Source organism: Arachis hypogaea, chromosome 5, assembly GCF_003086295.3.
Source record: "Arachis hypogaea cultivar Tifrunner chromosome 5, arahy.Tifrunner.gnm2.J5K5, whole genome shotgun sequence".
Taxonomy (NCBI): Eukaryota; Viridiplantae; Streptophyta; class Magnoliopsida; order Fabales; family Fabaceae; genus Arachis; species Arachis hypogaea.
In genome coordinates, this window is record NC_092040.1 from 107,703,038 (window position 1) to 107,724,901 (window position 21,864).

The window sequence follows — 21,864 nt, forward strand, 5'->3', positions numbered from 1 at the left end:
CTACCTGCAACTTATAAGATAATTACATTTAAAATTGTTTTTAGAATTTTGGTGATCAAGCTTAAAAAATTACTAGATAAAATTGTCTTCCCCATTCAGAATTTTGTAAGAGGGAGGATAATGCAATATAATATTATAACTTTTCAGAAAATCTTTCATAGTTTTGGAAAAAAAAAAAGGAAAGAAATGGCCCAATAACCTAGCCATTAAAATTGACATAAACAAAACATACAATAAGCTAGAATGGGACTTTTGAAGGCAACTCTAATAGCTTTCAGATGTCATTTAAGATGGAGTATGATGAACTACAGAGCATACCTGTTGTTTCCAATTTATGCAACTTGTTATGGTAACAAGTAAAACAGTTTGAAAAATTGCACCAATTTTTATTCTGATTTGATTTGAATCGAAACATGAGAATTGGATTTTCACCAGAATTGAAATTTGCATTATTTTTACACAATCGAGTTTGAGCATCTTAAGATGTACTATTTTAATTCTTTGCTTGGCCAAGAAAAATTAAATTCTAGTATATCCTGGTATTTAATACGTCAAATTGTGATATTTAATTTCATGCTATTCCGCATTGACCTTTTTAATTTTATCTGCTAAATCATGGTATGAAATATTGTAATCCAGAAAATGTTCACATATTCATTTATGTTGCCGCGTGTTGAATTTTTTAGTTTTAGTCACAACCTTTATTAAATTATTACTAGAAAAAAGCTCACGTATATGTGCAGGTGAGACACTGGTATTTTTAACATATCTGATGATATAATGTCATTTTTATTGTAAAAATTTAATTTTGTAATTGTGAAACAATAGTGTTAAGAAGTCGGTATATTTTATAATTTGTAGCTATCAATTAGTTATTATTAATATTTTTAATAATATAAAATTACATATTTTTTATTGATAATTAAATACGGACTAAATTAATGCTAGTCCCTAAGACTTTCTCTTTATAAAAATGATGGCAATGTAGTTTTGGATTGACCTAATGTTGTATAAAATTTGTACACAATGGTTAGAAATATATTGAAACAATTCTTGTGTAAACATCTGCTATATCAACGGAAGGCCGGGAGGAGTTTTATTAAACATTGCATAGCTAACATTGGTACATGTTCCAATTTTAGTTGATTAAATATCCTTGTATTTTGTGAAGTAATCGTAATATTTGGACAATTTACGCAAATAAAATGAAGGAGCAAAACCTTTACGTATATACAACATTGGCAATTTCCAGACGCAAATGCAATAAACACAACTATATATAATCTGCTACACCCTGTAGCAGAACCCAATTGCACGTAATCCGCTATAGGGTATCGCGGATTACGTTGAGGGCTGAGTTACTCATAAACCGCTACACCCTGTAGCGGTTTATGACCAAATGGCGCTACACTCATAATCCGCTACACACTCTAGCGGATTATGAAAAATCATTGGATCCTTGGTGTGCAGTCCACCATGGAGGGGACAGTTACGTTGTTGAAGACATCTCCGATTTGCGTGGGTGATGACGTGGATGACTCAACCGTGTACTTTCATCGTCTTTTCTGGACGTTTCCTCCTTGTGTTGAAGCTTTCCGACATTGCAAGCCATTGGTAAGCATAGACGGTACTCATCTGTATGGCAAGTATGGAGGGACTTTGCTCCTGGCCATCGCTCAAGATGGGAACTCCAACATCTTGCCTATTGCTTTCAGTCTCGTGAAGGGGGAAAATGCCGAGTCTTGGTCTTTCTTCCTGACCAACCTGCGGCAACATGTGACTCCGCAACAGGGGATAATGTCATTTTAGATAGGCACAATGGCATCAAGGATGCACTAGAGAACCCGAACAGTGGGTGGTTACCCCCGCTTGCGTACCGAGCATTTTGTATTCGGCATGTTGCAGCTAACTTCGCATTCAGTTTCAAGGGCACGGATGCAAAGCGTTTGCTTGTGAACGCTGCTTATGCAAAGACTGAGGCAGAGTTTCACTATTGGTTTGATATAATGCGGACTGAGAATCCGGCAATGTGTGATTGGGCGAACAGAATAGAATACGATAAGTGGACTCAGCACCAGGATGGTGGCAGATGGTTCGGTCACATGACGACCAATATATCTGAGTGTGTTAATTCTGTTCTTAAGGTTACACGAAATCTTCTGGTTACCGCCCTAGTCAAGTCCACATATGGTCGGCTAGCGGAGTTGTTTGTGATTCGTGGTCAGACGGCAGAGGCTCAATTGACCAGCGGTGCCAAGTTCTGTCAGTCTTTTATGAAGGCGATGGAGCACAACTTGAAAGACTCCAGATGTTTCACTGTCACCCTGTTCGATAGACACCAGTCTGAGTACACCATTGCCGAGACAACGCCCACTGGGAGCTTTTCACTTGGGACGTACCGAGTTTCCCTCCAGCACCGTACATGCGACTGTGGATACTTTCAAGCTCTCCATTACCCATGTTGCCATGCAATTGCATGTTGTGCCCAGTCATGGCTTGACTGGTCTATCTATGTCGACGAGGTCTACACCATGCAGAAGGTGTTCAGGGTGTACCAGATGGGTTTCGTGCCGCCAGTACCGGAGGGACTTTGGCAACCTTATGACGGTCCGACCGTTATTCCGGACCCCCGCTTGAGGCGTTGTCGTGATGGCCAACCGAGATCTACCAGAATCTGGAACAACATGGATGAGGCCGACCCTAATCGACCCAAGCGGTGCGGGCTATGCAGACAGCCTGGGCACACGCGTAGGTCTTGCCCCCAGAAAGGCTCCACCGTTGCCGGTAGTTCGTAGGATTTCTAGTCGGCGTGCTTCTACTTTTTTGAATTGTTTATTCTCCTGTAGCAATTTACGCTTTCGGGTGTTACTGTTAGTTCCTTTCGTGTGTTTGTGTTAATCTTGGTTCCGACCTATTTGTATGACTTATGACTTATGCCTAATGTAGAAATTTAATCCGTGTTACTGTTAATGCCTCGTGCCTATTATATTTCTATGGCTTATTATTTATGGACACTGTATTTGTATAACTTCGTACATTTTGCATCACGAGTTGTTACTGTAAGACTGGTATATATAGGCATCTTCCCATCAATCCACATTGTTCATAATCCGCTAGAGTGTGTAGCGGATTATAAGTGTAGCGCCATTTGGTCATAAACCGCTATAGGGTGTAGCGATTTATGAGTAACTCAGCTCTCAACGTAATCTGCGATACCCTGTAGCGGATTACGTGCAATTGGGTTTCGCTACAGAGTGTAGCGGATTATATATAATTGCGTTTATTGCATTTACGTCTGGAAATTGCCAATGTTGTATATACATAAAGGTTTTGCTTCTTCATTTTATTTGCGTAAATTGCCCTAATATTTCATTATGTTGGCTGCATTGTTATAGAAGCAGAGCTATTAAGTTTATTTATGGAAATACAATATTGTTGAACATTGTTTTTCGTCACTAGATAAGTTTAAGTGGAGTTGGGAGATCCTAGAAAGGCAAAAACATGTAACTTTAAATTTTAGTCTAATTAAACAGTGTGATATTTTTTAAGTGTTGCAAGAAGAAAGTTAATAACACCTTGAAGAATAGATTAGTCTAAATCTATTTCATTACCAAGAGACATATATAGAATTTTGGTGATGTTACTTTGAATTAAATAAAAGCCTCCAAAAAAGATAGGACAATTGGTTACAATATTCTAAAAGAAATATATTACTTTTGCATTGTTTAAGACATTAGTTGAAAGTGTGTTTTATCAATCATAATAAATTATTATATAATTTAATTGTAAATATTCAAAGTAGACAAAGCTGTCAGAGTCATTTAAAGAATCTATAAGAGATAAGCCTCAATGTAGTCCCTGAAGTTGCACTCGAGTCTCATAATAGTCCCTGAACTTAAAAGTTCCTTAGAGTCATCCCCGAACTTGCACTCCAGGACACAAAGTGGTCCTTCCGACAATTTCAGCACACGTGGCGCAACCGGAAAGCTTAGTTGGCAGCGTTGGTGACACGTGGGACTCACAACGGCTAGCTGATGTGGCAGAGTAAACTCTTCCGACTCAATTTGGTCCCTCATGTGAAGTTAAAACCCTAATTCCCTTTTTTGAAGGCCACATTGTTCACTCTGCTGTATCCTCGTCGGTGCTGTGTTCTTCTATTCTCCCTCTCTGAAGCCCAAAGGTTATGGCTAGCACGAGCAATGCAGCTGGGAGCTCGAACAACCCACGATCGTGGAAGCATCATGAGGAGAATGAACAGAAACAGAGAAGCTCATTTGCCAGAATGGTGTGCCTGTGGGTCGAGACCGGTGCTGCGGTGGTCAGAGACGGATTCTAATCCAGGGAGACCATTCTTGGGTTTCCCGAACTACAATATAAGTATTATTGTTGTTGATTGCTGTATTTATGGATATAAATTTTGCTGATTGAATTTTCTTTGATGTGCAGACTGTGGATAAGAAATGGTGTGGATTGTTTATGTGGGTTGATAAAGTTTTAGAATATGCCATGCCATGTGATGATAGAACAAGACATTCAGTTGATGATGAAGAATGGAAGATGAAGATCGCTTGGAAATTTGGTAAATTAGAAGCTGAAATTAGGGTTCTAAAAATGGGGGAAATTTTGATGTTTGTGTTCATGCAGCTGATTGTAATTGGTGTTCTTGTATTAAAGCTGGATAGACAGCAGGGTCAACTGTATCTAGCAAAAAACAAATGACATGCATGTTACATGCATTCCTTGTTCATGTACTTGTTCCTATCCTTTTGTTTGAAAGAAATGAAAATTAAAGTGTTTGATTATATGCATACTTTTGTTTCCGGACTTCTTTTCAATGAAATAGAAATGGACAGGATTTGAACTACTCTTAAGTCTGTAACAGAGGATAAGATATAAACAAAAGGTTGAGAAAACTCAATTCAATAAAGTCATAATTCATAATTCATATTGGTAATGTTTGATTCAAAAAAGGCATTATAGAGCCAAAACACCAAGTATATCAAAGTTGTTGACATATTGACCTGATAAAATTCAAATACTAAAATCCCCAAAACTGGGACAATGTTTTAGGCATTGTAAACAATATCAGCAAAATAGATACAAAAAAACAGCCTGCTTTTCCTAAACATAATCATCCTAATCTTCATTTTTTGTGTCTGGGTGCCTTGAATCCAGGGTTGGGCACAAACTTCATGAAATTTGCAAGCCTTGTAGCAGTTCCCTGTGTTGCACCTTGCATAGGGCCACTTGTTCAAATACTCCCAGGCTTCCTTATTAACCCTTTCAATCTTTTTGATGATATCAAGGAAACCATCTTGGCTAGTACACCTTGCACAATCCCAAAGTAGCCATCTAAGCTGGAGATCCTTCTATTGCTTATTAAAGTTCTTCCACAGATGCCAAACACAGAATCTGTGATGGACATTTGGAAAAACCTCCTTAACTGCATTTATAAGGCCCTGTTTCAGATACCAAAGAAGGGGTCAGATAGTTGTTTTCAGGCAGCAAAACTGTCCCTATAGTTATATAAGTGACATCAAAATAGTCTCTAGACTTGTTCAAGTGACATCAAACTAGTCCCTAGACTTATGTAAGTGACATCAAACTAGTCCCTACACAGCACTGTTACAGAACATTATGCAGAATAGGATAAATGAGTAACAATAGATTGACAGAACATTATGCAGCATATAATCAGTCTAGGATTAATTCTGCATATATAGACAGCAGCTCAGTGTATTAACATCATATAATCAGTCCAGGATTAATTCAGCATATATAATCAGCAATATGTGCCTTAAATCAAACTGGCAAATAAATCACAAGGACAGGCACCAAACTTCACTCTCCGTGTAGTTTTTCACAAAAGCCAAGACCAATACCCTTTTTTTTCTTTTGAAACTGAAGGAAATATATATATACAACTACAACTTACTACCAACAAAAAAAGGCACACAGAAATAAAGAAAATCTGCCAAATTTGGAGCTAAAATAATCACTAACTAGAGAGGTTAAAAAATAATAAAATAATATACAACATTGAAGGTGGAGATGAAACAAGAAAAACCATCTAGAAATAGTAATGGTAAATAGTAGTTAATGAAAGCTCATTAAATGGCATTTGTTTTCTTCTTCATATCATAGCATTGATTCAGTCCTAATCTTCTTCTACCATTTTCATCATCACTCTCACTCTCTCCTTTTCATTACTTGACAGTTGGCAACAAAAGCACCACTCCCTTGCTTTTCTACTTCTCCTTCTCCCTCTAATATTTCACTATGCTACATTATCACTATATTCAAATTAACAATATAAGTTAAGTCTTCTATTATTTTGTGGTTTTCTTTTTCAAAATTTTTATTAGAAAAGGTTATTGTGGACCGGGGTATTGAATAGAGTGCCTAACTTTGTTAGTTGTTAACTGTTAAATTATATGATATTTCACCTTTATTTTAATCATGTTGCTAATGATTTGTGTCATGTGAACATAAAAAAGTGTGAAATCAAGAACATTATTTTGGTGTAACTAAGGATAGCAGTTCTCTAGACACTAACTTCAATCTTGGTGGATCAAACTATTCAAATTTACATACCCTTTCCCACAACTAATCCACTAGTCCAGACCAAATTCTTCAAATAATTTGACTATTCCAATAGCTAAGTTAACTTCATTAGCAATTGCAAAACTTACTTTATATTACTCTAACTTATGTATGCAAGAATCCTTTATGATCACACACTCAGTTTAACTAAACAGCATTACATATTACATTCAGTTTAACTAAACCAACCCAATACAAAGAAAGGCAATTAGGTAAATCAGTCAAATTCAGTATCCATTATCAGAGTTACAAAAAATTTCAACTCCCAAAAGATCTTTACTTCTACTGTGATCATGCAAACTCTGTTTAACAAATTAATTTATCAGAGTCATTGTCCTGAAACAAATTAACAGTTTGGAAACTCCTCCACTAAGAGCAGTAAACCCTAACACATAAAGAACACATTTTCATATCATCAAAACACAAGAAATACTCATACTCTACAATTTTCTTGGCCAAACCACTATGAAAGCCAGTAGTGATCAAACCCTAGCACAAAGAACAAAACAGAGGCGTTCATACCCACCAATTACAATCGAAAAAAATGGCCTGAACTTTTGTGAATATTAGATTAACAACAATATCAAAAAAACAGAGGAACCACATTTTTTTTTCATTTTCGGCTTACCTTTTTCAGAGAAATCAGGCTTCCCATGATTTTTTTTTCATTTTTGACAAACGAGCTTCTCTGTTTCTGTTCATTCTCCTCATGATGCTTCCAAACGATCGTGGGTTGTTCGAGCTCCCAGCTGCATTGCTCGTGCTAGCCATAACTTTCGGGTTTCAGAGAGGGAGAACAGAAGAACATAGCATCGACGAAGAAACAGCAGAGTGAACAATATGGCCTTCAAAAAAGGGGATTAAGGTTTTTAACTTCACCTGAGGGACCAAATTGAGTCGGAAGGGTTTATTCTGCCACATCAGCTAGCCGTTGTGAGTCCCACGTGTCACCAACGCTACCAGCTAAGTTTTCCAGTTGCACCACGTGTGCTGAAATTGCCGGAAGGACCACTTTGAGTCCCGGAGTGTAAGTTCGAGGATGACTCTGAGAAACTTTTAAGTTCAGGGACTACTATGAGACTCGAGTGCAACTTCAGGGACTACATTGAGACTTATCTCAATCTATAAATATGCTAAGTTCATAAACTGGAAAAAATTGGTTAACTAAATTTCGTTTATGGCTTAAAATTTTATTTGTATATGTTTTTATATTAAAAATTTTATAATTATATATTAAGCATTTACAATAAACTATAATAATAATAGTAACAATAATTATTATTATTATTATTATTATTATTATTATTGTTATTATTATTGTTGTTGTAAGACTTCAAATTTTTTAAAATTAAATAACAATTTATTTATAATTTATTATATTATTTAATATTATATTTTCAGAGATTTTTATATATAAATTGGTCAATTTCTTATTTATAATTTAAGACTTCAGTAATTAAAAAATAATGAAAATTTTATATGTTTTAATTTGAATATTAAGATTTTAAATCTTGTTTTATGATTAAAGAAAAAATTTATTTGATTATTTCTAATTCTTGAATTAGAATACTTAATTAAAAATAAATTGTAAATTGAATAATAATTAGTATTTTCAAAACTAATTATATTGAGTTAAATTAGTTTTATATTATTATTTTATCCTTTAATTTTTATTAAAATTCCTACTCTACCAGATCTTAAAATCCCTAAACACCCTAATTTTATTGTCACAAAAAAAAAACACCCTAATTTTATCTAACCTTAACTCACCCATACACTTCACTCACCCTCACCTCGCACCCTTCCTCCCACCGTTGCACACACATGCATCAGAGAAAGAGAGTGAACAAAAAAAAAGGAAAGAAAGAAGAGAAGAGAGGGAAGGGGGGAGCCGAGGAAGAAGGAGAAAGGGAAAAGAGGGAGGAGAGGAAGACGGCACCGGTAGACATCACTGCCACAGTTGCCGCTGTAGTGTCGCCGTCAAGGATTAGAGGGGGGAGAGAGAGAGCTCGCGGGTGAGAGAGGAGGAGGCGTCGCCGTTGGAGCCGTACTTCCGCGCCGCTGTCGAGCAAGCTTCATTGTCGTCGTTCCCATATCGTCATCGCCGTCAGACCCATCGTCACTCTTGTGACGCGCCAAGAAGGAGACAGCCCGAGAGAGAAAGGAAACGTGATGAATGAGAGCTGCTGTCTGAGCCGCCACCAGAGGATGCCGCTGCCGCTAACATGGTTGCCAGCGAGTTGCACGGTGTTGTTCGAATCGCTGTTCTTTTGTCACCGTTGTTGGAACCACTTGGGGCTTGCCGCTGCTTCTTCTGGCTCTATTCAAACCTTACCGTCGTGGCTGTGGTCGCCGGAAGCACCGCCGGAGGTGCTATTGCCCCATAGTCTTCATTCCTTTTTATATAGTGAGTTGTTTTTGTTTCTGAGTCCTTATAATTGTTGCCCTATTATATAATGCTGAGGATTTTGTGGCGTTATTGCCAAAGGGTTAAGTTCCGATTATTGCATGTCGCGATTTAAGTTGTTGTTGTTGCTGCGGAAGTAGTATGGAGCTGTGGTTGCGACTGCCGCTATTGCGGGCCAGGAGAAAAAGCGTTTTGACCTATTTTATGGCTTATGGATTTTGACTATTCGAGGTAGAGACCTTTTCTTAAAACATATTTTATATCACGAAATTGTTATAAATAATATTGATGCGAAAAATATATTTTTGGTGATTTTGTGAGTCTCTTGGATTGAATTGATTTGTTTTGGATGAATGTGATTATTTACTTGATTGAGTTATTATTGATTGACTGAGTTAGCATTGTGATAGTTGATGAAAGCTTGAATTGGAATTTGGTTTGTATGATTATACTGAGAAATGGTTTTATGTTGGAAATCGAATTTGTATATTTATATTGAGGAATATTTTGGTTTTGAAACCGTTGTAAAGAGTTGAGAAATGTTGGTTTGGACGGAACCTTTAAAGGATGGTAAAGTCTGAATTTTAGAAGAGATATTGTCGAAATTTTTGGAGTATTTGAGTAAAATTGAATAATAAGAAAAATGGAAGGAAGTGCTAATTTCATAAAACTAGGAGCTTTGTTTTGAAACTTTATTTGGTTAATTTTGATTAAGAAAACTATGCCTCGAGAACTTTTTTGTGAATTTAGAGTATTTGAACTTTATTGGTGTAACATTCTACCACACAGAACTTTATGCTTAAGTCGTAAAATCGGAAGTGGTGAGGTATTACAACGTCTAAAATCAAAATATGTATATATATTTGAAGGATAATTTAACAAGGAGTCTTGAAAGAGAAGATAGGTACAAGCATAGAATTTTCATCACACTCGCAAAATGTTAAAGGTAGAAAGGTAGATTACAGAAACAAAAGAGACAATATATATATATATATATATATATACACACACACACAGGAATCCAAAAGAGATACATATCAAGTCACTAGTCCCGACTTGCGAAGTAAAGGCCGGCTCGAGTACATATATATACAATCCCAAAAGCTAACATAAACATAAATATAAATCTTATTTCTACAAAATCAACCTCTAAGATGGATATACAAGTTGAAATACAAAAATGGAGAACATATACATATATATGCTAAGTATAAAATAAAATCCCAAAATAGAGTCTTCGTTTTCAAAGAGAATCCAACACGCTCAGTGAGATATGTCACGTCCTGTATCTGAAAACAGAAAAATTTCCGAAAACAGGTGAGAACCAAAAGGTTTCTAGTAGGGTAACAATTTTAAATAGAGATGATGTAAAATCGGGTTATACTAGGGTTATACTAATCCAAAACCGGGTGAACACACTACCCACTTCACTATGTTTATGATCCAAATCTCAAGTTCTTTTAAAACTCCTCTCAGCCTGTCTCTTTTCAATTTAATACCACATAATTTTGGTATTGATTTCAGTAAATGAATTCAGTAGATGAGAACACAAATAATAAGTGCAAACACAATAAAAAATAGTTATAACATAGACAATAATTAGCAATTAAACAGAGGTACACATGTAGGCAAACGAAAATAATGCACACTCAAACAATTTCACATAAATGCATATGATGCATGCCTTTCCTACTGGCCATTAGCTCACCCGTCAGTTACACTGTCGGAACCCGACACATCCAGTAGCTAACTCGGACATTGTCTCTCTGTCATGCATCTTCCTGAGGAATATAATAATCTCGACTTCATCAAAATTCTAAAAAGGGTAGTTCTCACCCTTGCACCTTTTACCGGAGGCAGTGCTATCCAGGATGCATGTCTGGCCACTCTTACAATCAGAGAGAGCCATGAAACAAGCGGGATTAACCATTGTACTTATTTTGGCATAACTCAACTCAGTGCAAGCGGGATTCACTACTGACTTTGCCACGTCCTTGCCAAGAATAAACAGTAATCAGAATGCAAGGGAGACTAACCACTGCCCTTGCCAAAAAGTGATTCAGATCTCATTTAGTTTACAATGAGTCTTTAATCAGTTTTAAACTCAGTAAGTTTGTTAGCCTCAAGCCTCCATTAATAATCATTAACTTCGATCCACAGTTTTATCTAATATTCCAATTTTAATTCATTCCCATATACTCACACTCATCTAGAGCTTAGAAACTAATTATCGGACCTTATACAGGGGTTATATGGATTTACAAGCTTGCCAAAAAAGTCAAATAGTCAAAAATAGAGAAATTTTTTAGAAAACAGGACTTTGTGCGTGTGCATCACTTTTGTGCATATGCACCCACCAGAACGCCATTCCTAGCTTGTGCGTATACATCTCCTTGTGCGTACGTGCAACTTGCAAATTTCCCTTGTCGTGCATACGTATACACTCGTGCATACGCACAAGACCAAAATCTTGGTTTTTCTGCAAAATTTCAGATTTTTAATTTAAAACATCAATTTTCAATTACTCATAACTTACTCTACAAGATTCAGTTTTCCATCATTTTTAAACGATTTTAAAGCTCTCATCACTATCTTTAACTTAAGATAAATTTCATTGAAATCCAAACTCCAAACATTAAGTTATGGCCCATCGAAATTGGTCAAAAACTCATTTTTACCAAATATTGCACAATGCTCAATTTGACAAATTTTCAAATCCAACTTAGTTCAAATTACTTCAATACCATTTCTAAACATGCCAAACACTCAATCATCAAATCTCAACTATTCTAAGTCTAATCAACCCAATTTTAACTCATTTAACATACTTCATCAACTATGTCCATTCACAACCACACATACAATACTCACACATCCAAATTCACAACCAACCAAATATCAATGATCTCATTCTCATACAATAATTCACCCCACTTATCTCAACTTACCAACTAGAGGATTCCTTATCTTATCATGACTTCCGACCCAATTTTCACATAAATTACTATTTCTATTATGCATACACATATACATATACATATATACATTCACATTATAACTCAAGCTATCATCCAACCAAACAATCACCACAACAATCAATTCATCCGATCCTATTCTCGGGACAATTAACCTAGACATTCACATAATTTTACATAATGTCTACTTGAAATAAAAGCACGTACTTTTAGACGGTGGTTCCTCCAACACTTTGATTTCCTTCGGGCAACTCCAACTTCTACTGGTTTCACACCAAGACGATCCTTGAATCCAATCCCGCACCAAATGCACCGAGCTAGTTTCGTTTCACCCCAAATTCAATCCAAACAAGCTTTATTCCATCTAATCACAAAATTTCCACATAAATTCAACCTAGATTTTTGCATATAGTGAGAAAATTAGGGATTGAGATTCCTTACCTTGTCTTACACAACCTTGGGTTGAAACTCCATTAGAACTCAAGGTTGAATATCCCTAAACATAAAAAATTCAAATTTTTCTCAATATCCAAATAAAAAATACGAAATTGAAGAGGGTAGCAAAATGTGCAAGAAATTTAAAGTTTCTTACCATAATATTCGGATAGAATTGAAGAGAATTCCTAATGCATGGCCACAATCGGCTCGTTAATCGGAACTCCGAATTGGAAGATATGGGAAATCAAAGTGGAGGATGAATAGTAACATTAGGGATTTTGCTCTTACCTCTTTTTTTAATGATTTTTTTAAAAAAATTAAAAAAAAAGTAAAAGTAATTTTATATTTAGATATCTTATGTAAAAATTTTTTTATTTATCAATTATGTTTGGATAAAATAAGATAAAAATATTTTTTGTTAATTTATTATGTGAAAATCATTTTTTTTAAATATCTTTTAAAAAAGATATAAAAGAGTTGTTTTGGCGCTATTTTCAAAAAAGATTTGTTTTTAAATGATATTTTTTTTTAAAAAGATCTTTTACAAAAGTAAAAGTGATTTTGTATTTAAATATTTCATAGAAAAAGATTTTTTTATCTATTAATTATATTTGGATAAAATAAAATAAAAATAATTTTTTATTATTTATTATGTAAAAAATATTATTTTAAAAAAATCTTTAAAAAAATATATATTATAATTTTTTCAAAATTTTTTTATTTTTTTAATATTTTTATTTTTACATTAAAATTTATTAAACACACTAAAAAATAAAAAAAGTTATTAAAATTTTTTTATCAATTTAATAATATTCAAACAAGCACTTAAGCACTTAATGCATTAAAATAATTCTTCCCAAAAAAAACATTGTAACTAATTAATCGCAAAAAAGATCGCAGACTTGATTTGGTTACAGGATTTAACTAACTACTTTCCAAGTAAGCTAATCCAACTGAAAAATACACATAACAAAAGTAAAAGAGGAAAACAACCCTCATCTTTATATGCATGTAAAAAGGAGGGTGCACTGTGCTTATAGCGGCACACAGAAGCTGAGAATCGCCTAAACAGCAATCACCTAAATCTTAATGGCCACGCTTTCTGCTTGTGCTTCACCACCTTGGCTAAACCCTAACCCTAATCCCAATTCGAATCCCGGCCCCAATTGTCTCCCAGATCAATCTCAAACCCTCGACTTCGATTCCCTAATGGCCTCTCAATCTCAATTACCGCCTCATCACGCTCCCACCGTTGCTTCGCCGGGATCTTCTTCTCCCAACGCGGCTCCGGCGGAACTGCCGTCTCTCCTCCATGTATCTTTCAACCAGGACCACGCCTGCTTCGCTGCCGCTACTGAGAATGGCTTCCGCATCTACAATTGTGACCCCTTTCGTGAGCTCTTCCGACGCGAGTTCGACGGCGGCGGGATCGGTCACGTGGAGATGCTCTTCCGGTGCAACATCCTTGCCCTCGTCGGCGGTGGGTCCCACCCTCAGTACCCCCCGAACAAGGTCATGATCTGGGACGATCACCAGGGGAGGTGCATCGGCGAGCTCTCGTTCCGCGCTCCCGTGCGAGGCGTCCGGCTCCGCCGAGACAGGATAGTGGTGGTGGTGGAACAGAAGATATTTGTGTACAACTTCGCGGACCTGAAGCTGCTGCATCAGATCGAGACCGTCGCGAACCCTAAGGGTCTCTGCGCGATTTCTCATTCGTCGGATTATCTGGTGCTGGCGTGCCCGGGGCTGATGAAGGGCCAGATTCGCGTGGAGCACTACGCGCAGAAGAAGACTAAGTTCATTTCGGCGCATGACTCGCGGATTGCTTGCTTCGATCTCACGCTTGATGGGCAGTTAATCGCCACTGCCAGCTGCAAGGGAACTCTGATTCGGATTTTTGACACAGATAGTGGCACGCTCCTTCAGGAAGTATGTTCTATGCTGTGTGTGTGTGTGTCTGTGTGTGTGTGTGTGTGTGTGTGTGTGGTTTTCTTTTGGTGTTTGATCTGAGATTATAGGTTTTGTTTTGTCATTAATTTAGTATGATTTGTTTATGGTGTATATGCTATTGGATGGTACTGTTTGAGCTTCAGTATGCTGTGATTATAACTCATGACTTTATAGTCTGAATGGGACTTAGTTTGGCATGAAAATTATAAGATAATGAAGATAATTGACTAATTGGAATTTAGAAGAATCATTTAGGTGGGTAATTTGTTTCTGGTGTTTACTTGTTAGATGTTGTATGGTGCAGCCTTGGACTGACATAGATGATTGGCTGGATGGTGAAAATTATGAACATGAATGACTGCTTCATTACTGCTATTGGTCTACCATTTATAGGAGAGACTCATTATTATTTCGGGATACAAGTGAAAGTCCTTATTTTAGGAAGTAACTTTGTATTTTGTAGAATCAATTATGAGCTAGTGTCTTTCTTTGTGCCTTATTTGTTCCCTGTTTTCAAGCTTGAATTTAATGTTTGGGCATGTAGAAAATTTTGGTTTGCATGTATAGATTTTATTGGTTATCTAATTCAGGTAAGAAGGGGTGCAAATGTGGCTGAGATCTTTAGTTTGGCATTCTCTTCCACTGCTCAGTGGCTAGCAGTCTCAAGTGACAAGGGTACTGTCCACGTTTTCAGCCTTAAGGTTAATTCCAATGTCCTTGATGATGAAAATTCACATCGTTCTTCCAGTTCAGATGCTGCTATTACCCCATCTAGCCCATCTGGTTCATCTCGGTCATTCATTAAATTTAAAGGTAAGGTGCTTTTTTTCAAAAAATGTTCGGTTTGTCCTTGTTTTGAAGTTAGTTCTGGTAGGTGCCTTTATAACTGAAGTGGTTGTATTCACCAATCTGGTTAAGTTTCTCCTTTTCCCCGTCAATTTTTATTTGAGCTAGACTAGTCGTTGAATATATTGGGAGTGCTTTATTGTTATATCTGTTTATTTATTTATTTTTGCATTAAATGATTTTCCTTCAATTCCAAAGAGAATTAGTTATGAAATTTCTTTCCTAATCCTGTGCTACATTGTCTTTCCAGGAGTTTTGCCTAAGTATTTCAGTTCAGAGTGGTCAGTTGCCAAGTTTCACTTAAATGAGGGCTCTCATTACACTGTTGCATTTGGTCTCCAAAAGAATACAGTGGTAATTCTTGGTATGGATGGAAGGTAAGATCTAAGCAAATGAGGAAACGCATTTTTTTCTCAAGCTGTTGTTTATAGCTTTTATTTTTATCCAAGAGGCTTTAGGCCCTGTCTTCATATGCTAATTTGAAATGCTATGCATGAAATCGAGAAGTGTTTGCCACTACTGTTATACTTTTGTAACCTTAAGGATATAAGATGATCTTCAAGCATCCATTGCCCGTCCACATATTGGATTTTAGTGATCTTTTTTTTATTGTTCTATGCAGCTTCTATCGATGTCAGTTTGATCCAGGGCATGGTGGAGAGATGACCCAGCTTGAATACCATAACTTTTTAAAGCCTGAACCAGAAATAGCCTCGTGAGACCCTGTAGAGTTTGGTGTTTCAAGCCTTTTCGTTAGGGTTGCACCGTTGCAGTAATATGCACCTTGCGGATTAATAGTAATAGTATAGCTGACTGAAGTAACACTGAGCCCGTTAATCCGTTATAAATAGTAATACACGGTCTATCTTGTTACTTCCATCTCTGATATTGTAATTATAATATTCTATGTATATATATAGTTTATTAATTTTTTAATAATATATGTTGACTGCTGTGGTAAAGCCAAATTTTTTTACCCTTAAAGCTTTGTTAGGAAGATTTTGATACGCAAACACAGTTCATATCTGCAAAATCAAAGTTGAAAGCAGAAATCAGGTTTAAGGCTGAAGTTGTATCGCAATCAGAATGGAAACAGTAATATGCTCTTTGCTCTTGTCTTTACTCCGTACTATCATACCTACTTTGGTAATAAATTTTCTTCATCCTGGTAGGTGCATGGTAACTTGTGTAGGTGGATAAGAGATCGGCATGGGTATGAAGGAGTTAGTGTCGGTGAGGACGGGTACATTTAGAATGGTTAAAACAGATCTATAAGATTAAAATCATAAATTTATTCCCTAGACTTCAATTCCCAAGTGCCATTCCCACTCCACACTACGCGTATCATTCGAGGGCTCACTACAATTCTCAGCTTTAGTTATTCTTAAGAGTATATAATCATTTTTGTTCATTAAAGATTTAGCTGTTAATAAAATCAGCCATCAAAACACAAAATTAATTTGTATGGATAAACTTCTGATATATAGCTTGTTTCTTGCGATATTGTAATTCATTTTATTTTTATGGAATAGCTTGTTTCTTGCGATATTGTAATTCGTTTTATTTTTATGGAATGAGTATAACTCGAACCTCAAATAACACGAAAGGTGGGTACCTGCAAAAGACATTTTGATACTCAAATCAATAAGTGTTTAACATGCATTAAAATTATGTGAATATAGAATGTTAGTAAAGAGTTTATAGACATATAGATAATTAGATATTATAAACTAATCATATGAGTACCTAAACATAAAATATGAGATTAGTGTGTAAAAGTTCATAGTTCTTTCCTTGTTGATGGATAGATAGTATTTTATATGAATACTCGGTTGATGGAGAATGCTAATGTTATGACCGTTTAGTTATTTTTTTTTCTAAAGATAAAACTTATAGTTTATTGCATAAAGAGGGTCAAATACAATAAACAGTATATTTTAGCAATTGGGAGTTTCCCAAATAGAAAGAGATGACAATACTCAAAGAAAATGAAACAGAAACTAAAGCAATTAAAAAATCAAATTAAGGGTGTGGTTGTCGTGGAATGCAATGGATTCGGAACTGTGTCGCCCATTTTCATTGCATGGGATAGAACTTCCCCAGACTCCCTTCATTTCTGGCCAAAGATGAAGAAGTTTCGTGACAGCCATAACTTTCAAAGAAGGTAAGCAAGCTCGCCCTTCCTTCTCTTGAATTCTGGTTGGTGTTTGAGCTCCTCTACCATTTGACACCACCACTGCCATGCTTGAGGGTTAGCATCTCTTGGAATCAATGCTAGCAAATTGAGACATGTTTCAGACTGCCATGGATTTCGAACAAAAAACTACCGACTGAAGTGCCGATTCTGGTTCCATTGAACATCTTGGGCAGTGAGGGTTAATAGTAGTCAATAATGACTAATAAAATTGTCACTTACAAGCTAAGAATAAATATTTCATCATGAGCAATTAAACTCGAGTTATAATTTATATTGAGTAATGGATCATAGTCACAAGTTTTATTCTCGAGATCATATGATCCAGACTAACTAAGCTTATAAAATAAAATAAGTTTATAAATCAGTGGAAAGATAACATAAATAATGATAATATGGTGAGCTTCTAAGTTTAGTTGAATAAAATAACTGAACGATAATAGTTATTCAATCAAGACAATTCCATAAAAAATAGTTTTTTATTTGAGACTAATATTTCATGAAATACATAGTATCTAATTGTATACAAATTAAAAAGTTTAAAAATATGTATTCGTTGAAAGAATTAATTGTATAATTCGAAAATACAATAATCAATTATCTTGACAATTTTTCATTCACGCAATTAGTTATTAAATATTTGCAAGCAACATGATATAAATAGTTGAGCCATTAGCTCCTCAAAGCAAGAATTCTTTTTCTCCATATGTACATATGTGTTACCAATATATTACTTTCAAGACTTTTCTAAGTTGAGTATTAAATTCTATTACATGTACTGCCGTGTTAGTTAACAAAATTGTTGTTATACCGATCCAAAACTTTTTTTAGGATTCTATCCAAATAAATATCTCTTGTTCAGGTAGCTCCTGAACACAGTGTAAAACAAAAAGGAAACTATTTTGTTTTTATTTTAATATAAATATTATATAATAAAAAAATATAAGGAACTAATTTTTTTATAAACCAACTCAACTAATTTTCATCTAAATCTAATTTTGAAATTCAAAAAATTAGATTTCGTACTCTTTACATATATTCACCGTTAAACTCAAACAATGAATCACTCACTATAGGCGTTCTCATTCTCTCTCTCTTCCAGTCCTCCTTCCATCTATAAAAAGATATCGAATTACAAAAAAGCATCCATAATTCTTTATATTGTAGATATTTTTTCGTCCCTTAGTAAAAAAATATATTGAAATTTAGAATGCGAATTTTCTTTAAAAAGAAAGAAACATCTAAATTACAAAAGAAAAATTTACAATCTCTTAAGAATAAATTTAATGTGATTTTAAATTTTTTTGATGTGATTTAGACATTTTTTTATGTAAAGTGGATGTGTTTTTGGATATCATTTGAATGATTTTTTATTATATTGTGGATTTTTTTTCAGTTCTTTAATAGAAAATATATTGGAGTTTAGGATGCAGTTGAAGTTATGTGATTTAGATTTTTTTTAATTTAATTTGATTTTTTTTTTATGTAATTTGGATGTTATTTTGATATAATTTAAATGTTTTTTTAGTATATTGTGGATTTTTTTTGTCCCTTAATAAAAAAAATATTGAAATTTAGAATGCAAATATTTATTTTACAAAAAAAAAACATCTAATTATAAAGAAAGAAACATTCATAATCCTTGAGAATAAATTTTTAACTCACAAATATTAACAAATAAAAAATATCCATTATTTACAAAATAAAATCCAAACAAATAAAAAAAATCCAAACTTTATAGAATGAAACATTTAATTACTAAAAAAAATCCACAACCCTTTTTTCATGGGCCTTAGGAGTTGGTTGAAGTTTAGCTACATTCTTGGTTGGTTATTTAGTGAAGTTGATATATAATATCTAGAGAAAAATATAAATAGGTCTTTAACTTTTAATTGAAAGATAAATATATTTTTGATTAATTAAAAATATAAAAACGTCTCTAACCTTTTAAAATACGAAATATTTAAATTTCTCCATCCAAAATATATAAAAAACAAAATCAGTCATTCAAAAAGATTTAAATGTCTCGCATTTTAGAAAATAAAAGACATTTTTTAATTAGTCGAAGACATATTTATTTTTGAGATAAAAAATCAAAGACCTATTTATCATTTATTCTAATATCAATTAACATTTATTAAATACAATTTTTAAAGATAAAATTTTATTAGTTTGTTATATCCATTGACCGATTTAATCAGTTTATATTAAATTTGTTAACCTAGATAAAGAGAAATATTAGAGGATTATAATAATTTATTTTTTTATTATTAGTTAATCATAAATGTATAAAATTATGGGATAAAATATATTGTTGGATTACCAAATTAAAAAAAATTGAATTAATGATTAAGTAATGGCAAAAAATAATAAATTTTAATAGTCCTAACATTCTTCCATAAATTCAAATCTTTAAAATAAACACAATAAAATATTTCCAAATCTAATTAAACTCATCCATCTTAGTCAATGTGCACCGATAATTTACTAGGGCTGGTAAATAGATATGTCCATTCCGTCTCATTCCTTTCTGTCAAAAGTCTTTTTTGCCTCTGTCTATTGAGACGGTCTTAAATTTTTACCCTGTCTCGTCTAATAATAAATTAGTTTTTTTTAAAAAAAATTAAACTATTAAATATTAAACAAATAATTTCACAAATATTTTAATAAAATTATAATTTTTAAAAATATAAAAATTTATAATTTCTAAATTCATAAATATTAAAGTCTTTATAATTCTAAATATCTAATAAACATAATCATCAACCAAATTTTTTAAAACAAAATAATAAAACTAACATTGTTCAAATCAAAATAAACATTTCTAAAATGATAAAAATTGAAGTGCAGTCAACTTTACGTAAAGTTAATAATTGAAAATTATTAAACAAAAATGTAGTCAAATCATTTTAGGGTTCTCAACTATCAACTTCATGTAAAGTCGACTATACCTGAATTTTCACATTTCAAAATATATAACTAAATATTGTCCAAGTCTATAATCAATCAAACATAATCTAAATTATAACATAAATAAAATGGAAAAATATCCTAAATACAAGTACTATAATAACATTTAAAATTTAATTATCATCTTAAAGACAAAAGTCTGCCTCGCTGAAATCCGTTAAAATTCGTAAATTAGGCAATGCGAGTTAAAGAAACTTTTTTATTATAACAATCTCAAATTTTTAACCCGTCTTGAATTATACCAGTCGACCGACGGCATTTTGGTCTGTTTGTCACCCCTATAATTTACAACGAAAGAATGTTAGGAGGTCAGTAGATTTTGTGATTTATAGTAATTAATTAGTTATTATTAATATTTTTAATGATGTGAAATTACATTTAATAATGTGAGATTACTCACTTTTCTTTTATAGATTAGGGACCTATTTGGAAAACTTCAAAAGTAACTTTTTTGAATTTTTGACTTATAAAAAGTAGTAGTATTAATGTTTGGTGCAATTTTTAAAACCAAATTGCAGCTTTCTAAGAAGCTATTTAAAAGTTTATAGAGAAATTAAAAAAAAAAAGACTTCTCTTATAATACTACTACTTTTTATCATATTTTTAGAACTAAAAAACCCAAATACAAAATAACTTATTCATAAGTTATTTTTAATATAATAATTTATTATATAATTTGCTACACATACAAGTCTTTCTGGCTTACAAGCTATGCAAGTTGATCCAAACCCAAGAAAAAAAAATGCGCACCACTCCTTTAAAATCGAGCGTCCAACGCACGTGTTCATTATGCCGCACTTTTCCTCTTCTTCCTCGATCAAAACGCAAACCATCAATATTCAAGCGACATTCGAAACAAAAGATACGTTCCAACTCCTTGCGAAAAGTAGAAAAAATCAAGAAGAAAAGATACAAATCTCCATAAAAAATCACCAGAAAAAATAAAGAAACATTATTTAAGGTACTGTTTTACTGTTCTTCTAAGTTTTTTTTTTCTAAATTGTTTCTGCCATGTGTCTCATCCTTAACTAGCAAAACATTAAAATATTTCAAGAAGAAATATAATGTCTCCATCATGTTTTTGGTGTATTTCTTAAATCCTTTGGGTATATTTCTGTAATCGTTTGGGTGTATTTCTGTAACCATTTGAGTGTATTTCTGTAATCGTTTGGAAGTATTTCTGTAATCGTTTGGTGTATTTCTGAAGTTCCATTATTTTCAAAATAATTTCAAAGCTTGATTTCAGAAACTATGAAAAAGGAAAAAAAAACGAAACAAGAAAGAGATCCAAAAAATTTGGCAAGAAATTCGAAAAAAGAAACGAAATCTTTTAAAAAATGAAAGTTATATATTTACAGGTTAATTGATTTGAATTGATTTAAAAATCTATTAAAGAGGCACGTAACATAAACAACATGTTTAGTGGATTTTTTTGTTCAGACTTATAAAACTTGTAAAAGCAATACACTTATATATAAAGA

General features: G+C 33.7%; 2 protein-coding genes across 2 annotated transcripts; both read left to right on the plus strand.

Annotated features, from left to right (window-relative positions):
- The first annotated feature begins 1,476 nt into the window (after positions 1 to 1,476).
- Positions 1,477 to 2,795, plus strand: LOC112803964 (uncharacterized). The gene is made up of 2 exons (XM_025847409.1): positions 1,477 to 1,614; positions 1,716 to 2,795. Exons 1-2 carry the CDS (start codon positions 1,477 to 1,479, stop codon positions 2,793 to 2,795), a joined length of 1,218 nt encoding a protein of 405 aa, XP_025703194.1.
- A 10,480-nt stretch (positions 2,796 to 13,275) lies between these two features.
- On the plus strand, positions 13,276 to 16,181 carry LOC112802576 (autophagy-related protein 18a). Its single transcript, XM_025845842.3, has 4 exons — positions 13,276 to 14,352; positions 14,964 to 15,186; positions 15,470 to 15,596; positions 15,842 to 16,181. Exons 1-4 carry the CDS (start codon positions 13,513 to 13,515, stop codon positions 15,936 to 15,938), a joined length of 1,287 nt encoding a protein of 428 aa, XP_025701627.1. The 5' UTR covers positions 13,276 to 13,512; the 3' UTR covers positions 15,939 to 16,181.
- Positions 16,182 to 21,864: the final 5,683 nt, after the last annotated feature.